Below are 16,182 nucleotides of genomic sequence, written 5' to 3'. Positions count from 1 at the left end.
ACGTAACCAGTACCATACGGTACTAAATTATTATAATTAGCTTACAGTTACCTCCCTTCGGTTTTCGGTGTAAATGTAAACAAAACAACCAAATATAATGCGGGATGGAAGTTTTACGGTTTTATTAACTTTTTTATAGATGCGCGATTTTCACGCACATGATTTTGAATTTTGCGCGATCTGTTAAATACTAGCGTGAATCGCGCAATCGCGCGTCCTAGAATAGACACTGCAAACTCACTAGAAAAGATATTTATTACATGCTTTTCGGTGGTTTATAGAAATGTATCAGTGAAATATAAAACTGATATTTCACTGTATGAAACAGTGATAATATCAATTTGATATTTTTCACTGTTTTGAATTTAAGCCTGTTACATTGCTTCAGTGATATACCAGCGTGCACAGTACTGGAAACCAATTTAATGGTGTGATGTCACAAATGACGTCATGTTGTATTATTATTTGGCATGCTTTTCACTTAATATTAGGTTAAAATGACTTTTTAAATGTTTCTTAAGTAGGGATTATACTGTATGTTGAATGTAAACTGTTATCAATTAATTACTTTATTAAATTGAATCCCCCCTTCTTTGAACTAATCCTTCTTTGGCTAATTGAAGAAAGATTGTCATGGTCTAAGAAGGCTTAATCCCACGACCTGTGGGCTGCGCTGGCCAGACTTTAACTGCTAGGCCATCATAAGTACATTTGTTATCAATCATCTATGCCTTGCTGAATTTAACAGAAATACTTTATGAATATTTCAGTTTAAGGAAGAAGAGGAATTTTAAGGGGAAAAGTCAGCCATGGCCGCCATTTAAACCACCAGGGGAGGTGCTAGAGTGTTATCGGTCCATGTATAGAATACTACACTGTAAAACACTTCATTCTTTACTGTTTACAGTCTTACAAAAGGTATTTAGCTCTTTGATATTAAACCTTTTACATCAGTATTAAGCTAGACAAGCCTGAATATCCATGCAGTGAAATCAAGCTCTGACCCATTGGCTTTGACTGTTCTGTGTTGGTTCTACGATATATAGAACGCCCTTAAACTACTTATGGCCTTCAAATTAAAAGCAGAGCTTGCAACACCATTCATTACAGTTAGAAGTAGAATTTTAAATTTTAAAATTTTATTATGAAAATAAAAGTTGTACTTCACACAATGAAATGTTTAATTTTGTTACCAAAAATAATAAATAAATAAAGTGAGAAAGTTAACACAAGAATTAAATTTAAATGAGCAGCGTCATGACAAAACCAACATAATGGGTTTGCGACCAGTATGGATCCTGACCAGGCTGCGCATTCGCGCAGTCTGATAAGGATCCATGCTGTTCGCTTTCTCTACTTTCAGTTTCTCTACTTGTTAAAGGGACTGTAAGCGCAGGCTGGCCTGGATCCATGCTGGTCGCAAACACACTATGTTTGTTTTGTCGTGACATGGCTCAAATTAACATTAACTATTTGTCCGTACTTTAATTTGGACAAGACATTCATGGTTTTTAGGGAAAATTTCAAAAAATATACAGACTGTATAGTGAACTGTTAAGACCATGATCAAACGTCTCCCGGCTGATCTTGGTCTGTACTGCTCACTCGGTAGCCTGGGTTCCAGTCAAAGCCTAATTCCCAGGCTAGCTAGAAGCTTACTAAAGGTTGATCATTTATTATAAGTGTTAACCCTTGTAATCAGGATTTTTATTTTTAAAATGTTTTTCTGCTTTTGTTTTTTTTCAGACATTGAAGGATGCCACCATACCAGAGAGTATTAGTTACTATGCCATACATTTGTTAGAACTAGCTGTTACTGTCCCAAATCCAGGCAATCATAGGAGGGTAGGTTTTTATACCCCTGCACAACAAAGTTGTAAGGGGGGTATACTGGAATCAGCTTGTCCGTCCGTCCGTCCGTCCGGCTGTCCGGCCGTCCGGCCGTCCGTCGGTTTTTTCTTGTCCGCCCAATAACTTAAGATTCCTTTGACCCTTAGTCTTCATATTTGGCATGGAGGTTAGTCATGATTAGTAGATGACCCCTATTGATTTTGAGGTCACCAGGTCAAAGGTCAAGGTCACAGGGGCCTTGACTTCAAAAAGCTTGTCCGCCCAATAACTTAAGATTCCTTTGACCTACAGTCGTCATATTTGGCATGGAGGTTAGTCATGATTAGTAGATGACCCCTATTGATTTTGAGGTCACCAGGTCAAAGGTCAAGGTCACAGGGGCCTTGACTTCAAAAAGCTTGTCCGCCCAATAACTTAAGATTCCTATGACCCACAGTCTTCATATTTGGAATGGAGGTTAGTCATGATTAGTAGATGACCCCTGTTGATTTTGAGGTCACTGGATCAAAGGTCAAGGTCATAGGGACTTTGACTTCAAAAAGTTTGTCCACCCATTAACTTAAGATTCCTTTAACCCACAGTCTTCATATTTGGCATGGATGTTGATCATGACTATAAGGTGACCCCTATTGATTTTGAGGTCACTGGGTCAAAGGTCAAGGTCACAGGGACCTTGACAAAAAAAAGCTTTTCTTCTCAATTGCTAAAGAATGTCCTGTCCGCAATGTATTGATTTTGACATTTTCACATTTGAAGCATGTAGAATACATAACTTAGCAATGCACTGGCTTAGTAACCTCAGATTTGGCAGGGAGGTTGTCCTTGAGCTCTCAATGGCCACTGTTGATTCTGACAAAGTGGTATGCGGGGGTATTCACGCCATCATAGTGGCAGTTCTAGTTACTTTTGTTGACAATTCTTTTTGTTACTGAAATTATCAAGTTTTGCGAAGATCATGAACTTGTTTGTTTAAGTGCATAAATCTATATTTCTGCCGCCCATAGTTAACAGAATAATTCCCTGAAGTTTGGAAACAGAATAATTCCAAAATACCTGTGTTTGTATATTTTATTAAGGCTGAATGATGCATGCAAGAAATCATTGCTAAATGGTTAAAATTCTACTATAAATAGTTGCAAAATATTTTGTTTTGGAAAATTTTATTCTATTTATCTATAACATTGAAATGTGTTGAAAAACAGAGACATTCTATTACAATTTACTTGAGAATTGGCTATAAGGTCTTGGAAACAACTTCATTTTACTATTTATAAATTGAAAAAAAACCCATTTCATTTAATATAGTTATTTCATAAAAAAAATTCATTCAATATTGTTTTATACCAAATAACATATGCACCCTTCATTATTATGTTTTTATAATTCAATGTAAGTTGTCACTTAGGCTAGAGGCAGATTGGTTGTCTTTTTCCTCATACCTTGGCAGTGTTTTGTTATTTCGAATATGTTTAAGCTGCACCAGGGGAGTATGTAAGTGTGCCGCCAATAAATGGTTTATGCCTAAAATCTAGTCCTTATAATGTTTAGTTAAATCAGTCTTAAGCTTTAAAAATGAATATCATTTACAGACAGAACTACATACATGTGTAAATTATATAAAAATTAATATATCTGTAATACTTAACATTATTCAAATGTGTTACAAGTTTCAATAGTTCTGATACTGTTACATTAGATGAAGCCTTCACCAGCGTCCGTCCCAGATAGAAACTACAAGGAATGGTTCTCAGGTAGCGACATCTTCCACAATATAAGGGAGACAATCAGAGATGTGGAGATACCTCTACTACACATGAATCTAGAGCAAGAAGGACCGATGTCCATGACAATCGATACGTCATTTGAGGAGATGTTTCAGTTAGCGCCTAGTGTACTTGCTGGTAAACATGTTCACCAGTTTTGTTAAGCATTTATTTCATTTATGATACTATTATTGGATACTGGAAACAATTAAGTAAATTGAAACAGATTAGCTTATGGAATATTAATTATATTAATTATTATTCTGCAGAAATATTTTTTCATGGGCAAAATGTGATGTATAAATGGACAACTAGGGTCTTTCATTACAAAAAGGATTAAACGTAGATAATGACCTGGACAGTAGTTTTAATGTATTGCAAAAGCATGGAATAAATTTTAACTTGTTAACTTATTTAAATCAGTTGTTCCGGGAAAAGGCTTTATATGGGCTAGAGGAAATGTTTTAATGGTAAATCTTAGCACTTTCAGCCATTAAGAAATTTTGAAAGTTGAGTTTGGTTATATAATACAGTGAAAATAACAACAGAAAAAAACTGAATAGTCATATGATATCATGTCATTGTCTTCATTTTTCATACTTGAATTTCTAGATTTTAATGGGTTTTTTTTCTGCATAATTTATTGTTGCAGGTCCGAGTGGTCCTATCACAGCAGCTCACTCAGGTCAGATACCTACAATACTCTCCACCATGCACTCCAGCACTGCCGGCACCCAGACAAACCTGCTCACGGTACATCCGTCCACCAGTTCTGCCTTACCCAAGTTTGACTCTCGAGGCATCAGCACGGAAGCACCGAAAACACAACATATACCAGTGAATGAAAGCTTATTAACAATACTATTCAAACTTCATGCCAAGATGGCAGGAAAAGGTAACCTATACGTCCCAGCTAGTGTGTCAGCTAAAACATCTCAAGATACCAGTGTAGGTGATGGGGCACATTTTATAAATCGTTTGTTGGATAAGCTATGTACAAAGAATAGAGATTGTGCCAGGGCAGTAGAAGATCTTTACAACTCCCAGCGACCTAAAGAAGGAGCAATTCCTAAGAAAGGAAAGGCAACGGATCCTGAATCTAGGTAAACTTGAATCCTTTAAACATTATTCATAATGATAGATTGACATTGCCAAGAGTATAGATCCCTTTCAGCTTATATTTGGATGCATTCTGTATTTATGTTTAGGTGGAGTCTATTTTATTAGTCCCCTACCGGTTTACCGGAGGGGACTTTAGGTTTACCCTCCGTCCGTCCGTCCTTCAGTCCGTCCGTCCACAAAACTGGATCCCGCGATAACGTAAAAAGTACTGAAAATATTTTAATGAAACTTGATATATGGATAGATGGCAGTATGGAGATTATGCACGTCTTTTTCTTTTCTTCCTATGTTGAAAATTCTGGTTGCTATGGCAACAAATAGACTGAAAATATGGCAAATTTTACACATAACCTGGATCCAGTGATAACACAAAAAGTACTGAAAATATGTTTATGAAACTTGACATATGGGTAGATGGCAGTATGGAAATTATGCACATCCTTTTTAGCTCGACTATTCGATAAGAATAAGTAGAGCTATTGCAGTCACCCGAGCGTCGGCGTCGGCGTAACCATTTATGTTAAAGTTTTTGTAATAGTTCAAATATTTTCAAAGTCCATTAACATATGGCTTTGAAACTTTGCACACTTGTTCACCATCATGACCCCAACCTGTAGACAGGAGGAGGTAACTCTATCAAGCATTTTGACAGAATTATGCCCCTTTTTCGACTTAGAATTTACGTTAAAGTTTTTGTAATAGTTCAAATATTTTCAAAGTCCATAGACATATGGCTTTGAAACTTTGCACACTTGTTCACCATCATGACCCCAACCTGTAGACAGGAGGAGGTAACTCTATCAAGCATTTTGACAGAATTATGCCCCTTTTTTCCACTTAGAATTTACGTTAAAGTTTTTGTAATAGTTCAAATATTTTCAAAGTCCATTGACATATGGCTTTGAAACTTTGCACACTTGTTCACCATCATGACCCCAACCTGTAAACAGGAGGAGGTAACTGTATCAAGCATTTTTTTTACTATCAAGCACTAAGAATAGTCAAGCGTTGCTGTCCTACCGACAGCTCTTGTTTATCTTCCTATGTTGAAAATTCTGGTTGCTATGGCAACAAATAGACTGAATTTCAAGATTTCTGATTCTAGTTTTTAAGTTTTTTCACTATAAGTTCTTTCTTTCTTAAGGTATTTTCTTCAAACTTTAAATATAAGTTTCTTGTCATCAACCACATCATATGTGACAAGGTTTACAACTCTAGCACAAAATTTATCAGAATTACCTCCCTTGAACTTAAAATTTTCATGAAAAAAACATTGTTTTTTTTAGCTCGACTATTCGAAGAATATGAGAGCTATTGTAGTCGCCCCGGCGTCAGCGTCCGCGTCGGCGTCTGCGTTGGTTAAAGTTTTTTGTAAAGTCAAATATCTCAATTATTGCTTGAGATATTCAATTGAAACTTACAATACTTATTTATAGTAACAAGGTACATCAGATTGACAAGTTGGATAACTCTACCTACAATATTGACAGAATTATGCCCCTTTTTAACTTAGAAATTTTGGTTAAAGTTTTTTGTAAAGTAAAATATCTTAATCATTGCTTGAGATATTCAATTGAAACTTACAATACATATTTATAGTAATAAGGTACATCATATTGATAAGTTGGATAACTCTACCTACAATATTGACAGAATTATGCCCCTTTTTAACTTAGAAATTTTGGTAAAAGTTTTTTGTAAAGTCAAATATCTCAATTATTGCTTGAGATATTCAATTGAAATTTACAATACTTATTTATAGTAACAAGGTACATCAGATTGACAAGTTGGATAACTCTGCCTACAATATTGACAGAATTATGCCCCTTTGAAACTTAGAAATTTTGGTTAAAGTTTTTTTTGTAAAGTCAAATATCTCAATTATTGCTTGAGATATTCAATTGAAATTTACAATACTTTTTTATAGTAACAATGTACATCATTTTGCAAAATTGCATAACTCTGTCTGCAATATTTGCAGAATTATTTGCCCCTTTGAAACTTAGAAATTTTGGTTAAAGGTTAAAGGTCTTCAAAGATATTTACTTGAAACTTTACACAATCATGTACTTAGGGTCATAATTTGAGGGTCATAATTATATGTCACTGACCATGTTCCATAACTCTATCTTGCATTAAGGCTGATTCATATCCCCTTTTCTACTTAGTCTCTTGGTTAATGTTTACATGCAAGTTTTACATATCTCAATAACTATTAAAGATATTTATTTAAAACTTCACATATGCATTAAGGGTCAGAATTGTAGGTCACTGACAAAGATCCATAATTCTATCTTGCATTTAGGCTGATTTTTCTTCCCTTTTTCAACTTAGAAATTCATGGTAAAGTTTTGCTTGTAAGCTGTTATCTCCATAACTACTAAAGGGTTTATGCCTTTTTTGGGACAATTTTATGCATTCATTATAATAAAGCAGTGATTTACTTGATAAAACATCTAAATAACAAGCCTTTGTACGTTTTCTGTCAATTTTATGTATTCATAGGTATTTAGTATTATTATACTCAATAAAACACCCTTGTGACATTACTTTCCAAATAGACAAGCCAATACTGTATAATTAGACTCTCTCTAAGGCCTATAACATGAATTTATAAAAAAAAATTAGCCCTTTTGTGAACTTAGAAAATTTAACATTATCAAGGCTCATTAAGTATAAAGCACTTAGAATAGTCGAGCGTGCTGTCCTACCGACAGCTCTTGTTTAATAACTTCTTTTTCTGAATGTATCTACTTCAAACTTCATATAAATGTTTCATATTATCACTCAACATTTGTGAGTGTTCAATACTCTAGCAAGACTATTTCCAGAATTATGCCCCTTTTGAACTTAGACTTTTTTTGAGAAATTGGTAATTTTTACTCCAACTTCTTCAATCATGATAGGATTTTAAAAATGTTATATTTTGATAACAGGGATGTTTAAAAAATAACTTTAGAGTGTCCTTCAGTCCGTCTGTCTGTACATAAAAACTGTTTCCTGTGATCACTTTTAAAGAACTTTTTCAACAAATTTACTTAAAATAGGAACCGAAGTGAATGGCCAATGGCCCTTCAGAATGTTGCTTGGGCTCTTACCGGTAGGGGACTTATGGATTGCTTGCAATACTATGATAATTGCTTGTTCTTATAGGACTTAATGTAATATATAATATACTTAGTTGTTTATATTGGGCCGTATAACAAGTATAAAATATTTAGTTATATACTGGATTAATGTAATGTTATAGAACCTTATATGTGCCATTTACTCATTCTAGGAGAAGAAAGGCAAGAGAACGCCAGCAAAAACTGATGGAGGACTTTGCTAATAAACAGAAAGCATTTATGAAGCAAGCTATGGATACTGGAGGTTTGTGTATAATTTTTTTATTCCTCCACTACTTAGGGGGTGGTGGGGCATGTAGATTTGCACTTGTCCTTTCGTTCTACCAAAGTACGAGGAGGCTTAATGGTAAAGGTGTCTGTCTCTCTGGTTTGAGCCCTACTTGAGTCACAACCATGTTAATATCTCATTTGACACCAATACTGGTTAATTCCAGGAATCATACTCCAGAATGGTTCAATCAATTATCAAATTTTCCTCACAATCAAACTTATATAAATATTTTATGCTGAAAGAAATCTTTATCACAGTTGTTTATAGCAATCTTTTCAATGTGTGGCGGCTTGGTCGAGTGTTCAACGCGTCGGACTAGTAATCTAAGGATTGCTGACCGTGTGGGTTCAAACCCTGTCGGGGGCAAGCCCTTGTTTCCTTAAGCAAGAAACTTTACATTCATTGCTTAGTACTGGTTGGTTCCAGGAACGGATTCGAGAGTGTTTCAATAACCTTTAAGCTTCCAACACAATCGAACTAAAAAAATTTATATAAACTAAAACTAATGTTTATCTCAGATGGTGTAGATGCGGGACCATCGAGAAGTTCCGAGTCGTTTGATGATATGTCGGAGGAGATGGAGCAGGAAGAAAGTTACGATTGTGTTATATGTAATCAGAGTACCCCGTCCACTGGAGACCGACCCATTGGTCTTGTGGTCTTCCTACAGTCGTCCAGTGGTAAGCAACAGTTTTGTTCACAATAATTGTCTTAAAATGGGTATATATATATATATTTATATATATATATATATATATATATATATATATATATATATATATATATATATATATATATGTGATATGATCTTGTTAATCAATTTTTTAATATTGTCAGTTTCTTACTACCTCAGTCTTATTTGTAATGTATATGCGTAAATGTGTATGTGTAAAGATTGATTGTTCTTCATTCTAGCTATTTTTATGCCTCCGCCATAAAATGGCTGGGGCATATAGTGTTAGCCCCTCTGTCATTCTGTCCTTTTGTCATAATCTCGGCTGCAAATATGCAAAATGCGATTCGCAAAAGGTCAGCACTGAACCCTTTCATGGTCTTGAACTTTGTATAAAAATGGTTTGTGTTAACATTGAATAGTTGAGGGCTTTTAAATTAGAATGAAAATAATAGTTTGTGCAAAACAAATTTGAAACTAATAAGTATTATATCATTCGAAATTTTGGCTGCATGCGAGGGTATCCGTGGTGTGATGACACATTTCTAGTTTATGATAACAACAAATCATCACTTCTAAACCTTGCCCCTCAACTTATCAAGTTCTGTTGATATTTCATTCTTGTGCTTGAAATAATGCTGAAGGATATTTATTGCTTTACTGCACCAGTGAAGCCAAAAAAGCTGTTATACGAAAAATCTGAGACAGGCTTAGATTCATAGCATAGCTTTCCATAAAAGAATAAGAAGAGACACCATTTCTTTGCCACTAAAGGTGAACAGAAAAGGCCATTTGAAAAATTGTCTTGTCAAAATTGCTTAATACTGCATATGTGCCAAGTCTGTGACCATGAAAGAGCATGCTGACTATCTTTGAATTGTAAATGTAGTTCATATTTTACAAATTTTGGAAGCTTTAAAATTTATTGTGACACTGACTGTCTTTTATAGTTTTAGGTCATAGACCACAGACAGACACGCGGAAAGTTTTGACGCTGGGTGATAAAACGAGGCAGAGAATTACAACTTGCTCCAGAGTTCAAACAAAACGCCTTGAAACACTTTTCAAGCATTTCGAAGAAGTAAGCAACTTTTTTCATCAGTCCAAGATAGGTTGAACAATTAAAAGCAGCAAACAGTTTGAGTCATTAAAATCTTTATGAAAAGTTAGAAAATGTTTTGAAGTTGTTTAGATATTGTCAAGGGAAAAGATAAATTAATTAATAATTGCATTAGTCACAATTCGAATAAATTACATATACTTAAAATGTGTCAAAATGAGCAAAAAAAGCTCTTGCACTGGTTATGGACCATCGATTGTTTTACTTAGTTGCCTGCTTCTGCCTAATATTCTGTATAGAAGAGATCCCTTAGGTCCTCCACCAGTAAAGTTAGATCTTCATATGATAATGTTGGTGTGATTTGCTAGTATGGCTTAAAACTCAGCAGCCAGTTACAAAGTATATGATGATAAAAATAGTAAATTTAGTCATATTTTTCATACAGGCATGTAAAGTACTGCCAGTAATTATATATAGAGGGTGAATAATTATACAATTTTAATTTTTTCAAAATTCTGTTCATTCATCTGGAGGTATGCAGCTTAACAGGTGGATTACTGGATTGCCACTTTAACTGTGCAGGAATTAATAATTGTGTTGATTGGATAAATCGGTGCTTGAATTAAATTGATACTTTGATTATTGTCTATGTGATTTACATAATGATAAAACGAGTGTTTTTTTCACTTCATTGGGAATAAAACCTTAGTCTCTTGATTTTGGTAAAAATTATTGCTACAATTACTAATTTGAGAAGAAAAAAAAGCTGGTGTAAATTCAAATTTTTGGGAAAACTGCATTAATTTAAAGAAAATTTCAATTTTAAAGAGGCCTTTTATAGGCCTCTGTTGTAATAAGGAGGAAAAACATTGAAAAAAGTCATATTTTCAATGTTTTTCCTCCTTATTACAACAGAGGCCTATATGTAAAAATATTGTCTGCGATCAATTGCAGTTTATTGTATCACTGTGATTCTCATCATCATGGTATAAAAAATTAAATGAGCCCCGTCACGACAAAACCAACATAATGGGTTTGCGACCAGCATGGATCCAGACCAGCCTGCGCATCCGCGCAGCCTGATCAGAATCCATGCTGTTCGCTATCAGTTTCTCTACTTGTGATAAAGTTGGAAAGCGAACAGCATGGATCTTGATCAGACTTCGCGGATGCGCAGGCTGGTCTGGATCCATGCTGGTTGCAAACCCAATATGTTGGTTTTGTCGTGACGCGGCTCAAATGAATTACTTTGTACAGCTGTTTTTGTACACAGAAACTTATTATTGTTATTTCAGACTTCCTGCCAAACATCAGTCAATATTGGCTGGGAGGGTGGGGTGTTAGTACAGACATGTGGACATTACCTGCATTTAGATTGCCATACTTCTTATATTAACTCCCTGCTGGTAAGTCACTTTTTATTTCCATTAGTAAGGGGGGCATATAGATTAGTACTTGTCAGTCAGTGCCACTGTAACACGGTTCATCTGTAGAGAGGAACATCAGTGGACTTTGGGGGTATCACTGTCTTATGAACACATTTAAGTTTATATATTGATTATTCCTAGAAAATTAGGGTTGATGTTGTTCCCCTACCACACCCCAGCTATGTGAAAAGCATCTATGCAGCTAGTTTGAATAAGGTCAGTTGTTTAACTCAGTTGCCATCTTGTTCCTGAAATAATGTACAGAGGGGTATTTATGATCTTCTTGGACCAGATAAAACTTGAAAAATGCCGTGTGATCTGTGTTAGTTTGACTGAAACCCAGACAGAAAAATAAATAATCTATGTCTGTAAATAATAATTGTATATAAATAACAATAAGTTTGTGAGTAACAGTAAAAATATCATCCGAAGGAAAATACTGTTACCTGGGGGATTTAGCCGAGGGTAATAGTATTTTTATGAGGAATGATATTTTTGCTATAACTCACAAACCTATGTGCTATTAATTTTATTACACCGAACAAATACTTCATTTAGAAACTATGTAACACTACAAATTTTTTTAGTCACATGGTACAGTTGAATTAACAGTAAGAATAACTCTCAAAGGCCTATGGGAAATAAACATATAAAAATGACGAGGGGTAGTAATATAAAATATTAATGTAATCAATCTTCAAAGTCTATATATCAGAATTCATTGTTTATTTTTAGGAACAGGGAGGTCAATATAACCTGCTGGTCAGTAAGGGAGAGTACTCATGTCCTCTATGTCTACAATTGTCTAATTCTGTGATACCTATTCTACCAGAGGAAAACAAGTACACGGTCACGAAGCCGGTTTCAAGTGACCCCAAACAGATGGTGCGAGACCTGGCCGATATGATGGTGAAACGACCCATCACACCAGTAAGTACATGTACCTGTATTGTTCTAAATATAGAATCAAATATAAATCATTTGACAACAACTTTACATGTTCAATATCTACATTTGTTTCAAGATGTTCTATTAGTTAGTGCATAAAATAATTTCTTTTGAAAAGTGGATTCAGTTGCGCTAGACTAACAAAAAGTATGAGCGTTAACATTTATAAATATTGTCCATGTCCAAACTATCTCTCAAAATTTTACTCAACCCACCCATCTGTCCCCCAAGAAATATTTCTTGTGAGCAAGCTCCTTTCGTACTGAAAAATGAAATGTTAAGAACTTACAGATGTATTTATATGTATTTTTTACATTATACTTCAGAGATCATCTTCAGTGACCAAGGCAATGGGTACGATGATGGAGAATCTAACCAAAGCAACATACGGCGCATTTAAAACATACACAAGCTCTCAAACGTCCGAGAGCGTCCTACTTTTTGTCTGTTCCGTGGCAAGGTTAGTGTTTTATTATTTTCATAACTAATTGGAACAAGTTAGATAAAGGGTTTATGTGAGTTTTATCGCAGTTTCAATACCAAAGAAAATAAACGTTTAATATTACAGCAGTTTCTTTTTTATACCCCCGCACAACAAAGTTGTACAGGGCTGCAGATAACATGCGTATTTGCATTATTACCCAATTAAAATGTCTAAAAACCCAATAGAAATAATAACTAAGGGTAAGAAAAAGTAAATGAATTCTTATTTATACAAACTACATTTGAACTGGTGCGTAATGACGAAAATTATTACTTAACGCGTACATCAGGCAGATCATACTGTTTCAGACTGTTTTAACCTTTAAATTATATAAGGCAACTTGGAAATCTCCTAGGCCAATAAACCATAAAGCAAAGTAGTAAGTAGCTTTTTTATAACCGTACAAAACCTACAAATGTCTACAATGAAGGTCAAAAATTTTGGGTAAAATGCATGAACTTGTACTTTATAACCCAAATTGGTTAGAGGGGGTAGGGTAAAAAATACAGAAAGAACTCAAAGAAAATAGAAAAAACCCAATAGATCACAAAATAAGGGGTAATTACCCAATATACACAAAATGTTATCTGTAGCCCTGGTTGTAAGAGGGGTATACTGGAATCAGCTTGTCCGGCCGTCCATCCGGCCGTCCGTCGGTTTTTTCTTGTCCGCCCAATAACTTAAGATTCCTTTGACCCTTAGTCTTCATATTTGGCATGGAGGTTAGTCATGATTAGTAGATGACCCCTATTGATTTTGAGGTCACTAGGTCAAAGGTCAAGGTCACAGGGGCCTTGACTTCAAAAAGCTTGTCCGCCCAATAACTTAAGATTCCTTTGACCTACAGTCTTCATATTTGGCATGGATGTTAGTCATGATTATTAGATGACCCCTATTGATTTTGAGGTCACCAGGTCAAAGGTCAAGGTCACAGGGGCCTTGACTTCAAAAAGCTTGTCCGCCCAATAACTTAAGATTCCTTTGACCTACAGTCGTCATATGGCATGGAGGTTAGTCATGATTAGTAGATGACCCCTTTTGATTTTGAGGTCACCAGGTCAAAGGTCAAGGTCACAGGGGCCTTGACTTCAAAAAGCTTGTCCGCCCAATAACTTAAGATTCCTTTGACCCACAGTCTTCATATTTGGCATGGAGATTAATCATGATTAGTAGATGACCCCTATTGACTTTGAGGTCACCAGGTCAAAGGTCAAGATCACAGGGGCCTTGACTTCAAAAAGCTTGTCCGCCCTATAACTTAAGATTCCTTTGACCCACAGTCTTCATATTTGGCATGGAGGTTAGTCATGATTAGTAGATGACCCCTATTGATTTTGAGGTCACCAGGTCAAAGGTCAAGGTCACAGGGGCCTTGACTTCAAAAAGCTTGTCCGCCCAATAACTTTAGATTCCTTTGACCCACAGTCTTCATATTTGGCATGGATGTTGATCATGATTAGTAGATGACCCCTTTTGATTTTGAGGTCACTGGATCAAAGGTCAAGGTCATAGGGACTTTGACTTCAAAAAGTTTGTCCACCCATTAACTTAAGATTCCTTTGACCCACAGTCTTCATATTTGGCATGGATGTTGATCATGACTATAAGGTGACCCCTATTGATTTTGAGGTCACTGGGTCAAAGGTCAAGGTCACAGGGACCTTGACAAAAAAAAAAGCTTTTCTTCTCAATTGCTAAAGAATGTCCTGTCCGCAATGTATTGATTTTGACATTTTCACATTTGAAGCATGTAGAATACATAACTTAGCAATGCACTGGCTTAGTAACCTCAGATTTGGCAGGGAGGTTGTCCTTGAGCTCTAAATGGCCACTGTTGATTCTGACAAAGTGGTATGCGGGGGTATTCACGCCATGATAGTGGCAGTTCTAGTTGGATCAGATTGTAAATTATGTGGCTGACAGAAAAAATGTTGTATAAGTCGTATTTTGCTTTCTTTTAAATAATTGATTTATATTTATTAATTCATTTTTTGATGTAAGATGAAATACATCAGCCGTCTTAGTCAACAAACGACAATTTCTTCGCCTTATTTTGCACATATATTTATTGTACATTGGGAAAATACTTCAATAAGCATTAGGTTGCTTCCAGTCTAATCCTTTTTTTGTATTGATTGTAAATATCATGCTTGTAAATATGCTTATGTGATAAATATAATATGTTAAAACCAAAATGTTTAATTGATTTAAATATTATACAGGGAATACCGGAAATAGACTTGTAAAACTTTAAAATAAGCCTATAATTTGATACTTGTTTGACAAATGTATTACTATACATGTATGTTATACGATAATCTCCCTTATTACAGAACTAATTTAGAGGTAGAATTATTACAGAGGAAAGGAGATCTTAGTGTACCCCTGTCTACATCTAGGAAACACTGTTTCTGTAAGTTTATTTACATGTATATATATCTACTGTATTAAACATCTATTAACCCTTAACCTGCTGGTGGCCACTGGTTTTTACCATGTGACCAGTGCAGACCAAGATGAACTGCCACATTCATGCTGTCTGATCATGACATGGTCTGCACTGTTAGCTATTCAGTCTCTATTTATTTAGAAATTTTCCCTGAAAAATAATGAATGGTTTTCTCTAGACTGAAAGATGAACAAGTCCATTTCAGATAATCAGGTACCTAGGTAATATAAAAAGGCTCATTGAAACATTTATTGTAGCTTGATCATGAAGTATGCATAAAGCCCATTTGAACCATTCTCAAGTCTGATTCCAGGAATTTACCAGTACTAGTAGGAGACTCTTTTGTTGACTCTTGTATTTATGATCCAGCGGTTGAGAAGCTGACAACTTTAGCACTGAGCTAGTTGAAACCAGTTCAGGGCTTCCATTAATGGAAGTTTAGGAGTCATTTACTTCTTGATTTTGGCTTGTGACTTCAAAAATCTAATGTTTTGCCTTCTTTACCTATATAATTCGACTTCCAATATCAGAAATTTTGCAGTCTCTGACTTCCAAATTTGGAACTTACTGGAAGCCCTGCCAGTTACTAATGCATTAAATTTAATTAGTCGGCTATTTTGTTTAATCAGCAGTATATGACGAATGTGGAGGATACATTATTATCGGTCAAACTTGTTTTTAAAAGTTACAAACTTATATGAGATTTATAAAAAAAAAAAATAAAAAAATCTGATACATGTTTTGTCTATATGTTACAGTACCACTGTTACATGTATTGAGTATGCATAGTAAGATACTGACCACAAAGCCATACACAGATCTCTGGTCACATATTACTGGTATATCATGCTCCGAGGAAACTACAAGGTAGGTCTCTTATCTTTATTAATGAAAGTTTTTCTTCTCAGCAATACTATATATATTTGTGGAATGTGTATTTAAAGTAACTCCACTGATATTTTTATTTTTGCACATAACAGGACTGGAAATATTTTCTCGAGAATTT

The 16,182-nt window shown here is 35.0% G+C and overlaps 1 protein-coding gene across 1 annotated transcript in view; it reads left to right on the top strand.

Moving 5' to 3' along the window:
- The window catches only part of LOC132755208 (E3 ubiquitin-protein ligase UBR3-like), a gene marked incomplete at its 3' end in the record, with an annotated part of 32,669 nt that extends 16,626 nt beyond the window's left edge, over positions 1-16,043 (top strand). The window contains 12 exon segments of the mRNA XM_060746019.1: positions 771-918; positions 1,747-1,845; positions 3,548-3,752; positions 4,267-4,717; positions 8,017-8,108; positions 8,654-8,815; positions 9,759-9,889; positions 11,164-11,274; positions 12,031-12,225; positions 12,570-12,703; positions 15,061-15,140; positions 15,935-16,043. Of these exon segments, the coding sequence (XP_060602002.1) occupies positions 771-918; positions 1,747-1,845; positions 3,548-3,752; positions 4,267-4,717; positions 8,017-8,108; positions 8,654-8,815; positions 9,759-9,889; positions 11,164-11,274; positions 12,031-12,225; positions 12,570-12,703; positions 15,061-15,140; positions 15,935-16,043 (1,917 nt within the window).
- Positions 16,044-16,182: the final 139 nt, after the last annotated feature.

The sequence above is a fragment of the Ruditapes philippinarum genome, unplaced genomic scaffold (assembly GCF_026571515.1).
Source record: "Ruditapes philippinarum isolate M1 unplaced genomic scaffold, ASM2657151v2 ctg9129_1_1_1_1, whole genome shotgun sequence".
NCBI classification, from domain to species: Eukaryota; Metazoa; Mollusca; class Bivalvia; order Venerida; family Veneridae; genus Ruditapes; species Ruditapes philippinarum.
The sequence above is the reverse complement of the archived record's forward strand: the minus strand, read 5'-3'. Positions and strand labels throughout refer to the sequence as shown.